The 13,313-nt window shown below is 33.4% G+C and overlaps 1 protein-coding gene across 1 annotated transcript; it reads left to right on the forward strand.

The window, feature by feature from the left end:
- Window positions 1-1,369: 1,369 nt before the first annotated feature.
- Window positions 1,370-12,212, forward strand: LOC111053298 (aspartate aminotransferase, cytoplasmic). The gene is made up of 8 exons (XM_022340153.2): window positions 1,370-1,657; window positions 3,220-3,401; window positions 6,095-6,203; window positions 7,305-7,522; window positions 7,997-8,147; window positions 9,512-9,677; window positions 10,284-10,426; window positions 11,326-12,212. Exons 1-8 carry the CDS (start codon window positions 1,543-1,545, stop codon window positions 11,466-11,468), a joined length of 1,227 nt encoding a protein of 408 aa, XP_022195845.2. The 5' UTR covers window positions 1,370-1,542; the 3' UTR covers window positions 11,469-12,212.
- Window positions 12,213-13,313: the final 1,101 nt, after the last annotated feature.

Here is a 13,313-nt window from a genome sequence, read left to right on the forward strand (position 1 = left end):
TGATCGCAAGTGTGTATAAATCATTATTTATCCTCATATTAATTACCAGACTTCATGTAATACCCCAGTTGATAACCAGACTGATAGCTTCATCTGCCATATCATTCATTGATGAATGAAAATTCGACTGTCCTAGCATTAGGCTCAATTTACTCGTAAACGGTGTGTCTGACGGGAAAATATAACTGAGCAAAATGTGTTCAAAATTATTGTGTTCTACATCTGTTTCAGTCATCAAAAGGGCGTATTATTCATTTTTTTCTGTTTCAACCAACACGAAAAAATTTATCCTGGAAATAGCAAAGACGGCGAATCTCCCGAACCGTGCGTTTAACGGAAAAATGTTACTGAACCAAAAGTGCTTACTTCTACATCATAACCAATAATAAAAATTGCTTGATCCCTCCTCTCCACACTGCGGGGGTGTAAGTCGTGCCAACTGGTGCTCTGTAGGTGACAAGTAGACGTGAGCCATCCCTGTCTACTTGTCTCCTTTCTAAGGAGGTGTCAACTAGTCAAGGGGACACCCTGACGCGAGGGTGCGAGGTGTCAAGTTGTCGTTTACGGTCATGACTAGTTGGCACCTTTGGTCCAGTAGGTGTCAAGTAGTCGGGGGGACAACTTGACGGCAATGGCATATTTTTACGAGCAAAGACCTTAAAGATGCATAGACTCACATGCAGTGAGTACTGCTAGTGTCGTACTTGGAATTGAAATCGGCCATTGAGGGGGCAACCTATAAGATTATTACATACCAATGCCTTTGTAATCTATAGTATTACAAATATATAGATATAATATCTCGTGCTAAAATACCCCAATGGCGGCCTTCAATTTCAAGTAAGAGCTATCATTGGGAAGGCATAGGCATTTTGGGTCTATATCTCTTTAAGGTCTTTGTTTACGAGGGTACAAGTAGTCGCCTATGGCCAAAATGACCAGGTGTCAAGTAGTCGGGGTGACAACTAGACGGCTACCCCTTTGCTTGGTGTACCTTATTGGGCTATGAAATGGTAATTATCAAAATGTTCATAGGCGTAAAATAATCTAAAAAGATGTAAAAAGTGATTATACAATCAATTAATATGTTTTGACAGTAAACAGAGTACATAACACTTGGAAAATTGGATGTTGTAAAAAGTACAACACGCGACTGCTCGTGTGATTGAGTAGGGCGCGACTACCAGAAGGTTAAATATTTCAACAATCATAATATCACTTATTAGAGCCTACAAAATCTGAAATGCAACTAGTTTACCTTTTGCGCTTTATTTGCCAAATTATCTAAACTTCCATCAATTTAAAAGAATCGCGGGTTTCAAGATTAGTGAATCACAAGCGCTAGTGTCGTCTCCACAAAAGTCACGTGACGTCGTGACCCAGACAAAAATGTTTCCTGTCAAATCAATTCGGCTTTCAAGTTTCAATTCTGTTTTGTGACAGCCACAGCAGTCCATATGCTACGCAAATTGAATGTCAATTAGAGGAGATCTCTACTTTATTTCATGCAGTTTTAGTTGACTTGAAATATAAAATTGTAAAATGTCTACTTTTGCAAATGTTCAGGCGGGTTCTACAATCTACACACAAGCGTTTGCTCTAACCAAAGCGTTCCAAGATGATAAATCTGATAAGAAAGTTAACCTAAGTGTTGGTGGTGAGTAAAGTTTTAATTAATTTCAAAGTGATTAAGAACTTTTACTTGATTTTGACAGTTGGAAACCTTTTTATTCAGTAGAAAAAATATTTTTGTATAGGTAGGCCTATGTTCATTATTCTTTTGTAAAGTTTTACTCAAACTCAATGCATAAGGTAGGCCTATATTAATTAAAGATATTATCCTCTAGTCGGCAAACAACTTTCACTCTATGTTGATGATAATAAATTTTAGATTGTCAGTGTAACTTGTTTTTATAATTATTTTAACTGTTTTTAGCCTTGCCCAAAGCAATGTATTTAGTAACTCAAGTTACTTTTCAATTGTTTTATATTTCATCAATCGATGGTTGAACAATCAATTTTGGCCTGGTTGCACAACAGCCGGTTAAATTTTAACCGTAATTAGTTTTACAAGAACCAATTAGAGAAGGCGTTTTTGAAAAGACGGCTTCTCTGATTGATTCTTGTAAAACTAATCACGGTTAAAATTTAACCGGCTGTTGTGCAACCGGCACTTTTTGTTCTTATTGAGTCAAGTGCTTGGGTGGTGCGTTGGGACACCATCCATAAAAATACGGTAACTTCTTCTTAGGGTGCCTATCCGGTTCGGATGTTGGTGACTATCAGTGCAATCTTTTGTCATACCACTGTCTCAGGTTTGCCAGGCATGATGTTTTTCTTCTTCCTCGGCCTTGTTTGCTGGGTTAATTTTGCCTTGGAAAAGGCAGCAAATTTATTTGTACTAACGGTAACTTAGTACGTAATATTGAAGCACCAAGCTGGGGTGCCAAAACAAGTAGGCCTATCCAAGTGAGATGTTAGGCATGTATTAGTTCTTATCGCGCTCGTTGCAATAGTGACATCAGTCAAGACCCCAGATCTTTGTGTCTATTCGCTGAGGACACCATATGAGTCCTATGCAACTGGGACCCACACACACTTGCATCCCAGCCTGGAGTCCTAAAGAATAGCCTACAAGTCTTGTCAATTTTTTCATTATGCAATAAGTCAAGTCAAAGCTAATTGATTTCGTTTTTCTCTGGTCCTAGGTACCCAATAGGGCCTACTTTAACTTTATTTATTACCACCAATGAAAACCCCTTGATATAAATTTAAGGTGTTGCTGAATTAATAGGAGGGTAATTGAAAAGCAAATAAAATAAAACATACCGTATGGTTGGCACTGATTATTATTTCCTTTATCATGAAAAATACCAATGAATTTTGTTTTTAAATTCTATTTTCTTATATTTCTATATTGGCTATTCTTTTTTCTATAAGGAAATAGAGAACAACTATGGTAACGAATCAAATATACTTTCATGATGAATTAACTTAGGTACTTGTTATTTTTAAATTATTCTTATCAACTGTTTTTTTATTCTTTGATTATACAAGTTAACGATTGAATCACTGGAAATGATGAGCATCGCTTTATTACTCTCTTAAGGTATTTCATTGGAGAATCAAGTGAGTCTAATAGCGTCGTAGTGGTAAGTGAAGGCTATAAGTCATTATACTCAACAAATAATTGTTCTATGAATTGTGCTTGTCTTTCAGCTTATAGAACAGATGATGGAAAACCGTGGGTGTTGCCAGTTGTTCGAAAAGCCGAAATAATGCTGGCCAACGATGAGACTCTCAACAAAGAGTACCTACCTGTGCTGGGTCTGGAGGACTTCACAAATGCTTCTACCAGGATGCTGCTGGGCAGTGCCAGTAAAGCCATTGCCGAAGGAAAGGTCAGTTTCAGTCATTGGTCTTCTTACTCCAAGCAATCAGTCTTCGGCTACAACCACTTTTAAATGTATTCTATAGACCATACAAAATTACTTTTTACTCGGAGGGATATAAGGAGCAGAGAAAAGTAGGGATACAGCGGTGGCGATGTTACCCTTCTAATTTAAGCGGCCAGCGTTCTCTAATTTCTATTTAGTGTTCAAGTGCTCATGATGGGTATACGAACATTCCTCTCTGAAAGCATTGTGTCGACTGAGTCTAATCGAAAAATTAGCAACTGCGCTTTTACCATTACTCTATTCATCACTATAATTGGCTGATCTCCCTACATTTCTCTGGTCCGCATATCCCTCCAAGTCAAAAGTAATTTTGTATGGACTATATAGTCTCTACCTAGTTTGAGCCTACCTAGTTTTATTTGGTGACCGTAATGTATATGCATTTTGTTCCCATTCAACTTGAGTTGAAATAGAATTTATCAAATCACTTTATTCAATGTATTAAGAATTTTTTTTAATGATAGTTGATACAAAAAAATCTATTATAATAAATTATCTTCTACTTTACAATTTCAGATAACATGTAGATAGTGAAGCGTATTGCCATTGATGTTTGAAAACGTTGAATAATATTCATGTTGAAGTCGAACATTGTCCAGCTTGAACTTGAAATTGGATTGATATTCATTAGTAGTTTCCCAGTTGTGCTCACATTATCTAAATAAAGGGCAAATTCCTTCCATGTCAATATTATTGCCACATAATATGCTATTATGCTATTTTCAACATTAATCCGAAGCAGTGATTCTCAACATTTTCTGATTCATCCATCACTCCCCATCATTGATGGACCGCGAAGAAATGAGAACAGTTACAGTCTTACATATCAGTTTTAATTCGTATTATTCAATTGAGCCTATAGGGAACACAAATTACAAATTTTGAAAACAATTTTAATTGTTTTTCTGTATGTATTTGTTAGTTATTTATTCCAATAAAAAGTAAGATATTAATGAAATATAAATTATTTTCTAAATAATTCATAAATCAAGTTTTATATTAGGTCCACAAATAGTAATGAGACCTGTTACCATCCATCATTGTTGTTTCTTATTGATTTAAAGTACAATGATGTTAATTCGACTCATAAGAATTATTTTCAAATAGACCTGAAAAATGACTGATTGAAGTAACAGCCGTTTAGAGATTTTTAAATAGGCATATTACCATCCTCGGTAAATTAAGAATCAATATGCAAAATTTCAAGTTAATCAGTTGAGTAGTTGAGACGTGATGATGCGTCATTCGTGAATTTCCTATCTCGTACGTGTATAAGCCGATTCTTTCCTTTATTGATGTATGAAATTTATCATTAAGACGTTAGTGAGATACTGGGATTCCAATAATAAATCAAATCGACGATTGATTAGAGAAGAAAACATTCCATTATCTGGAACTGACATCAAATATCCCTTCATTCACAGTCCCGATTTCAAGTCGAGTACTCAATGTCAATTATAATGAACACAAATTATAATTTGGGTATCATTAAAACCAATTTTGACGATCAGTAAATGATGTTATGTAACTGAACCCATGTATATAGTAGTTAGTGAATGCTTTGACGATAAGATTGAAAAAAATGCAGCAGCTTTATCATCAATGGAAATATCGTGTGACCGAAATTGGTTGTGCTTCTATAAAACCAATACAATAGTGATGCGTCATGGGCGTTAAATCAATGCATTGTACATTCAAGAGAAATGAAAAATATTTTGCGGGTCAGTAATTTAGATCGAGAATAAAATTATTTTTAAAAAGGCTACTGTTTTAAATATTGCTAATTTTCGATTTGCCAATTCGACTATCTCAACACAAAATTTGAATTGTGAACAATATTGAAGTGAAGTGAACAATTGTGAACATAGAAATGATTGTTTACTTTATCCATCGAAATAACAGTTATTGGAATTGAAGATGACTAGAAATTCTCAAGTTAGTTGATCTTATTCATTAGCTCACTAACAGCGTCATGAATATCTATTATGTAAGATAATTCACTTCAACATTGAAAATTTATATTTCTTATCATTTTCACGTGAATTTGTCTCATCCAAATAAACAGTATCGCCTTATAGCATTTTTATTTACACTGTCATTCACCCACATATGCATTTAATGAATTCGAAATCACACTTAATCGATCGAATAGTTTCATTAAACTTTTATTCCTTAAATCTTGAATTTTGAATCTCATTCAACTAAGTCGACTCTTAATATTATGACTAATGAACTAGGTTCAAATAATTATTAAGTTGAAGGAATAAGTGAAACTTTATTGATTTTATTGATCGACTAAAGTTTCTGAATGTATTGATTGTGTGTCTCATTGTATTTAAATGTTAATGAACAAAAACATTGTATGAATTATAAACTTGTAAAGAACGTTTTTTTCAAATCTACTTGCTAGCCATATCTGGGTTATCTATCTGTCTTTACTGCATTCGTAAAATTCGTATTAGTAAATTCGTATGGCTTTATTGGTGGAGTTCCTTGCGGGAAGGTCCCACTTGGCATGAATATTTTACTTTACTACATAATTGAATTTGAACATTTTTGTGCTATCTATTCTACTTTTCCAACTCTTCTAGTCTATTTTTGTTTCAAATAAAGTATGTTTGTAAATTGGTTTACAGGTAATTAGTACTCAAACTTTGAGTGGTACTGGAGCATTGAGGGTTGCTGCTGAATTTCTTTCTAGACAAATGAATTTCAACACTTTCTATTATTCTGCTCAGACCTGGGGTTAGTATTAAAAAAATTCTGTCTACATCGTTAGTACAATTATCTATTTCATCCTTGAAAAAAAATTTCACGACAGTGATTCAGTTCCATGTACCGTGATCAGATCTCTATTGATTGCTACGATCCTAGCCAAAATAATGCAAAAGCATTTACTGTGTTTCATTGAATGATTATATTATAAATTCTGATTTCAATTCACCTAATATTTAGTCAGTAAGTTATTTGGTACCTGTATTTTTTTTAAATGATTAGTTTATTCCCATTCTATAAGTCATTCTATTAGCAATCACTCTTCAATCCTTAATCTTCATATAGTTGTACTATCACAATATTTTACGTATATCTTGTTTCAGTAAATATGGCGGTTTATTAAATTATGCACAATGCTATTTAAGTTGAGTATCTATGTTATTAAGTCTATGCAAATATTGCTACTTGTTAGTTATTGTTTTGAAGACTATTAGCTCTAATATTCTCAACTGGTTCGTTTAAGAGGGAATTTTTGAATTGATCTGAATTATTTATACCAGAGTTTGCGTTAACCGGTCAACCAAGAAGCTGATAACCAAGGATATTATTCAAGATTCATCCATCTTCTTTATCTTTCTTAGCGGGCAAAGTTTATACTGCTCTACGCATTTCTGAAATGAAACCATCTTATTACTGGAGATAAGTTGAAAAAGGAGATTTTTGCTGGAGATAAGTTGAAATTATTCGTATAACCGTATTATTGGTTTTATGAGTTGATTGTGTGTTATTCACATGTATTTTTATTGTTATAATCTCTGCATTGGGAAAGCATTAAAAATGTTCGTAAATTTATAGGTGTAATGCCCAAATATGCTTTTTGCTTGTGAGTGAGCAATATGGTGTGAGTGTGTGGGTGATTGATGGGATGATCTTACTGTGCGTCTGCACAATATTGTGCACTGGTTTATCATTGAATATTTCTTACTAATAAGCAGTAATACGTATGAGGCAACCTTAAAAATTACGAGAGAAAACATTCAATGGAAGAGATATGTTTGAAGCAATATCAATATTACTAACAAGTGTTATGCTAATATAAAATAATAGTAATGTCGTCCGTATCAATTTCAGAAAACCATGGCCTCATATTTATGAACGCTGGCTTCACTGATGGAAGAACTTACAGGTACTGGGACTCTGAAAAGCGATGCATAGATTTCGAGGGCTTCAAGGAGGACTTGAACAATGCCCCTGAAAATGCAGTCATTATCCTCCACGGCTGTGCCCACAACCCAACTGGCAGTGACCCAACTCACGAGCAATGGAAAGAGTTGGCTCAAATTATCAAGGTTCGTTTCATCAACTTAGAGATCCGTTGTTTTCACCCAAAGTCAACAGTAAACTTTAAAATACTGCAATTTTAATGAATGTATTTTGTTTTTTATTTCACCTGGTGAGCTCGTTGAAAGTATTAGTCTACTATTATTTTAAATTTGTAGGAATGTATTTGTAGAAGTTTATAGAGCCTAGTTGATTTTGTTAATTCGTGTAGTATAATAGTACCTATACCTATATTAATAGTACCTATTGTACTTGACATTTTTCCCATTGGCCAAAAGATTGATTAAATTGAAAGCTCTAAAATTGAAATTTAAATATGGATGTAAGAAATCTAATAAGTTTAGCTGTAAATAAAACAACAAACGTTTAGTCAACATCAAGAAATTCCGTATGTATATGCCTTCTCATTATTTTCAATTTTGTTTAAATGATTCGAGTGAGTTTAGCTGAGCTGTGAAAATGCTTTTTTATTTTGTGTACAGAGTCGCAAATTATTCCCTCTGTTTGACTGTGCTTACCAAGGATTCGCTTCTGGCAATTTGGATAATGATGCTTGGTCAGTTCGTTACTTTGCTGATAATGGTTTTGAATTGCTGTGTTGTCAATCGTATGCGAAAAACTTTGGACTTTACAGTGAGTACAAATTAATTTTGTAGTTTATTTCAGTGCATGGATTTTTGTGCGAATTGTATTGTATGTGTTGTACGGTTATGCTTTTCCTTTTCTATAGGCTGATCTAATATGTCATTGACACGATTTCCTATGATTGGAATGGAAAAGAACATGAGAAGTTCTCACCTATAGGGTTTTTTACTATACTTCATGCATTAATATGTTATAAAGCTACATTCCACTGTTACATTTTTTTAATATTGTTTCATCATTCATACACCGTATGCATTGTGATAGTCCATTATAAGGCACTATTATAATTATCATTATAAGGTGAATAATAAATTCTCTATTTAGATTCATACAATATTGAAAATAATCAAGCAAGAATTTCTTTTGTAAGTCCCATTTATCATTAGGAAACTGTGATTATTATCATTGGCCATGCGGTGAATGAAAGAATCCATCTACAATGATTCTCGATATTTGTTTGTTAATATGTAAGGGATAAATTCAGAAATATCTCATTCCTACTAGAATATATCGTGTGAGACAATTTTTTGTAGTTTTCAGTTCATGTTGAGAAAAATGTTTTGGGAAATCATTTTCCCTTTTGTTATTGATTTATTCCTAAAACTTCTAAATTGCACAGATTTTTATTTTTATATCACCTAGTTAAAGACTAATAAGCTATTCTATTTTGACTTAAATTGATAAGAATATTGTTTGTGAAGGTAAAACACATTGGTTAAGCCTTCTATATTGGTCAAGGATTAAATTGAAGATTATTTTCAGCATAAAAGGATACAGTATTCTGCCTTTGCACTTCCAATTGAACACTTTAACACTAAACCAATTCGTGTGGCTTCCTGCGTTGAGGTCTTCTTTCTGCATGCACGTTGAGCAGCTGGATTGCTTCCACGTTTACATGTTGATGAAGTCTTTTCTCATGTTTTTCTGCAAATCTTTGGATTTGACTGATGACTGTCGCCACTCCCAGGTCGCGGTGGAGATCACAGTTCCTGTTGTACCAAGCAGCGTCTACACAACTTCTGAGTACTTTATTCTGGAAGCGCTGGATGATGTCGATATTGGTTGGTCGGGTGCAGCCTCAGAGTTGAATTCCGTAGGTCCACACCGGCTTGAGAATCTGCTTGTAGAGAAGCAATTTGTTATAATTTGACAACTTCGATGTCCTCCCAAGTAGCCAGTACATTTTCTTGAATTGCACACATGCAATCTTCTTCTCATTTATCAATCTGAATTCTAAACTTCAAATACTTGAGTAGAAATTAGTTGTTCAGACTAAAGTGAATTTGAATTCATCTTGGTTCAATTTTTAGTATAAACGTTTCCTTTGTCAATAAATCAAACTTTTGTTGCAGATGAAAGGGTTGGAAACCTGGTGATTATAGTATCAGATCCTTCTGTGATTGCAAATATCAAATCTCAACTGTTGCTTGTGATCAGAGCCATGTATTCGAATCCACCCAGTCACGGGGCGCGCATTGTGGCCAAAGTGCTCAACAGTCCTCAACTCTACGAGGAATGGTCAGTGAATAAAAATACTTGATTAATGTGAACCAACAAAATTAATTACAATTATGCGATCATATCGCTTGTCTAATGGAATGTTCCAAGGCATGAATTTAAAATCTTTCCTAATATTTTATTATAAGTTACCTTTCCTTACACTGGTAATGTTACTAAAGAAACCCATGTGTAGACCATAAAAATGTTTGTTATAAAATCCTTCTCATACATAACCAAATCAGTAAAAAAGTGGTTTTATCTGCAAACCACATGAGTGGAGAATGTAATTTTGTAATGAATCAATTGAATTCTTTTGGATGCCATAAAAATGGATTACGACTATAGGAAGCAATAAAGATAAGAAAACATTTTATTACCAGACTGTTGAATAATTATTTAACTAATAATAATTACTTGACTAGTGAATAATTGATTGACATTAAACCTAACATATTATAACATGTTATTACTATAACATAGTAATTGGAAGATTTTTATCAATTTATTCATCTTGCAATCTTTTGGTAGCTTGGCTACCTTGAATGGTCTTCAGGTGAAATATCGAGTTATTCGAAAGCAATCATATCACTTCATCCTCATTGATAGTTTTGATTCAAATTTCAGGAAAACTTGTATTTCAACGATGGCAGAAAGGATAATCAAGATGAGGAAACAGCTGAGAGAGAGATTGGAAGCGTTGAAAACGCCTGGAACATGGAGCCACATCACAACTCAAATTGGAATGTTCTCATTCACTGGTCTTACACGTTAGTTTCATTTATTGCAAGACATTATTATTAGTGTTATTCCAGTTATCTTATAGTACCGGTACTCGTATTCTAATTGCTCGATTGAATCAGCCTATTAGACTATTGGGTATTTGATAATAATTTCTAATCAAATTCATAATTATTCATTTATTGATTGTAGATGCACAATTATTAACTTTAATAATTGGGGAAGGACCAACAGGCACAGTTCAAAACACTTCCTCTCCCGAATTTCGATATCAAAAATTTCTTTAATATTGAGTCGACATTCAGTTTGTTTCATCACTCTCTACTTGTTCAGAGATTATTATAACTCATGTGCAATTACATGTCCAGTGACAACAAGAAATACAAGATTGTATGCTTTCCTTGTGAATAATTCTTGCCCAATTGACTTGGAAGATGAAACAAGATGAAGGAAAAAAAACTATTTTTGTAAGAGTGGAGTTTAAATAAATTCTATTACGCCTTTTTTATACTTTTAGATTCCTATAATTTGAACATTAAATGAATAGGAAGTGTCATTGAAGAAACATATTGATTTCACTTCAGTTTATAGTTATTCTAGTAGCAGGTTTTACCTACACCTCATAACTATCTATATTTGACAATACTTTTTCATTGTCTATCATTTAAATTGTTTCTAATAATAAATTAGCAATCAATTATTAAGTAATTTTTACTTGAAATTTTATCTCTCTTTCTCTAATGCCCGATGCAAGACTAAAAAAACCCATAAATCACTTATATTTCGAGTTTTAACCATTTAATTACAGCTTGAAAATTGACTGGCTCCAGTCGTCTGGCACTCATCCCGCAACGGTAGGTGCGAATCTTCAGTGTATTATTTATTATTCCATGTTTCTAATTGATTAATTTCTGATTTGTTTTCACAGCCAAACAAGTTGAGTATGTGGTGAACGAGTGCCATGTTTACATGATGGGCACCGGCAGAATCAGTATGTGCGGCATCAATTCATCCAACATCGACCATGTCGCTCAGTCAATCCATGACGCTGTCGTCAAAATACCAAATTAATCACATCTTACAATCTTTTGGTTGTCTGGCTACCTTGAACCTTCCTCAGGTCACCATTATAATGTAATCAAATCTTCCATTGTCACCGTTATTGGAACTGTTAGAAATATCCATCAATGTTATTATTGTCCTCAAATCATCAAGGTAACCAAACAGTAGTTTTAAACGGCCTAAACAACAATCACACTAACTATATTGCATCACAATAATTTAAACAATTATATTATTTAGATTTTAGAAAACGTGATATCAATTTGCAATATTTTTTTATTTATAGAGGTTATAAGCAATTATTAAAAGCAATAATTTTGTAATTAAGCGTTTCGATTAGATTATTCGATAGATTTTTCTACAGCAGCTCTCAGACAATTTTTTGATTAGTACATTATTTTTCTTTGTTGGAGTAGTCTCTAAATAATATCCTTGCATTTATGTCTTCAGTATTTCATAAGTGAAAGCATGATATTATCTCTATCTCATACTACTGTGGAATTATATAAGTGCCTTATTTACATCCACCCCTCAAAGGTAATTAAAAAAAATGTTACCAGGTCCATTAAAATGGAAAATTGTTGAAAATTATATCTATAATTTATTCTATTTAAATGGAAAAAGACTTTTTAGTATAATCTAACATGTTTTGATTCACGTGTTCTAATATTAGAAGTCACTCTACAATTTTAATTTTTAGAAAAATGCCAAGTATTATTGATGAGATTTGAATAAAATACATATTTAAAACTATTTGAAATGATTTTTTTGCCATTCATCCACTTCATAATATTTTTGTTGTTTTTTCGTATTCTTCTATGATACTGAATCTACATGAGAGAAGCAGATAATATAAAAAAGCGTGTGACATCACCAAAAGACCGCTCTAATAGGTTACAACTTACCACTCAACAAGTTCATTTGCAAGTTTGAAACGACCCAAATTATACCAGAAAAGAAGAAAAATGTAACAAATAAATCATTTATTATTTTGCGAGTTCTCTAAGCACAAGTCTGAAGGCGATAAAAATGCCACACCTTCTAGTCTTCTGACTATGTTTGAAAATTGAACATTTCTCGCTTTCCAGATCATTTGCATATTGCAATTATAGTGGTTATCTATTAGCAAGAAAAATTATACCTGGACAGTAGACAAATTAAAGAGATACACAAATATAAGCGGGTTGAGTATATTTGTGTTTGAAGGCTCGCTTATAATTTTTCCAATCCCGTAAGTGAGATCCACGCTTTAATGGCAGTGGAGAAAGATATGAGAACAGCGTTCCTTGACACAGCCTTCTGTGGAAGATAGCTGATACCAAAATGTCTGATGTAATTTTAAAAGTTAATTCTTGTTAAAAATAATCATTTATATTTTGTTAAGGATAAGTGAACTCACAGATTGTAATTTACTGGAAGCATGTGAGCGATGCTTACACATGAGTACCGACCGAGATTATAGCGAAGACTGGAAGTTCCCTCCATTCAGTAGCTGATCTGAATCGAATAAGGAATGAAACTGGATTGGTCAATTAAGAGTAACAATAGGATGAATAGGCGGTAGAATAAAAATTAATAAAGGCTATACTAAACAAACCGCCCATCTAAAACTTCATTAAGTTTTTGAGGCTCGAACGATATCTACAATAAAGCAGCGTCCATGAATCACAAAAACATTCATGCTTCACTGTTTTCGGTTCTCCATATACGAAGATTATGTCAATTGACTTTACCCCTTAAATGAAACATTGCCTCATCGCTATGAACGAGATTCGCCTAAGTGAAAGTTTTTTATGCATTCCACAGACCATGGTTTATGAACCCTATTTTTGTGTAGATGTCCGAACCTTGATG

Source organism: Nilaparvata lugens, chromosome 1, assembly GCF_014356525.2.
Source record: "Nilaparvata lugens isolate BPH chromosome 1, ASM1435652v1, whole genome shotgun sequence".
NCBI lineage: Eukaryota > Metazoa > Arthropoda > Insecta > Hemiptera > Delphacidae > Nilaparvata > Nilaparvata lugens.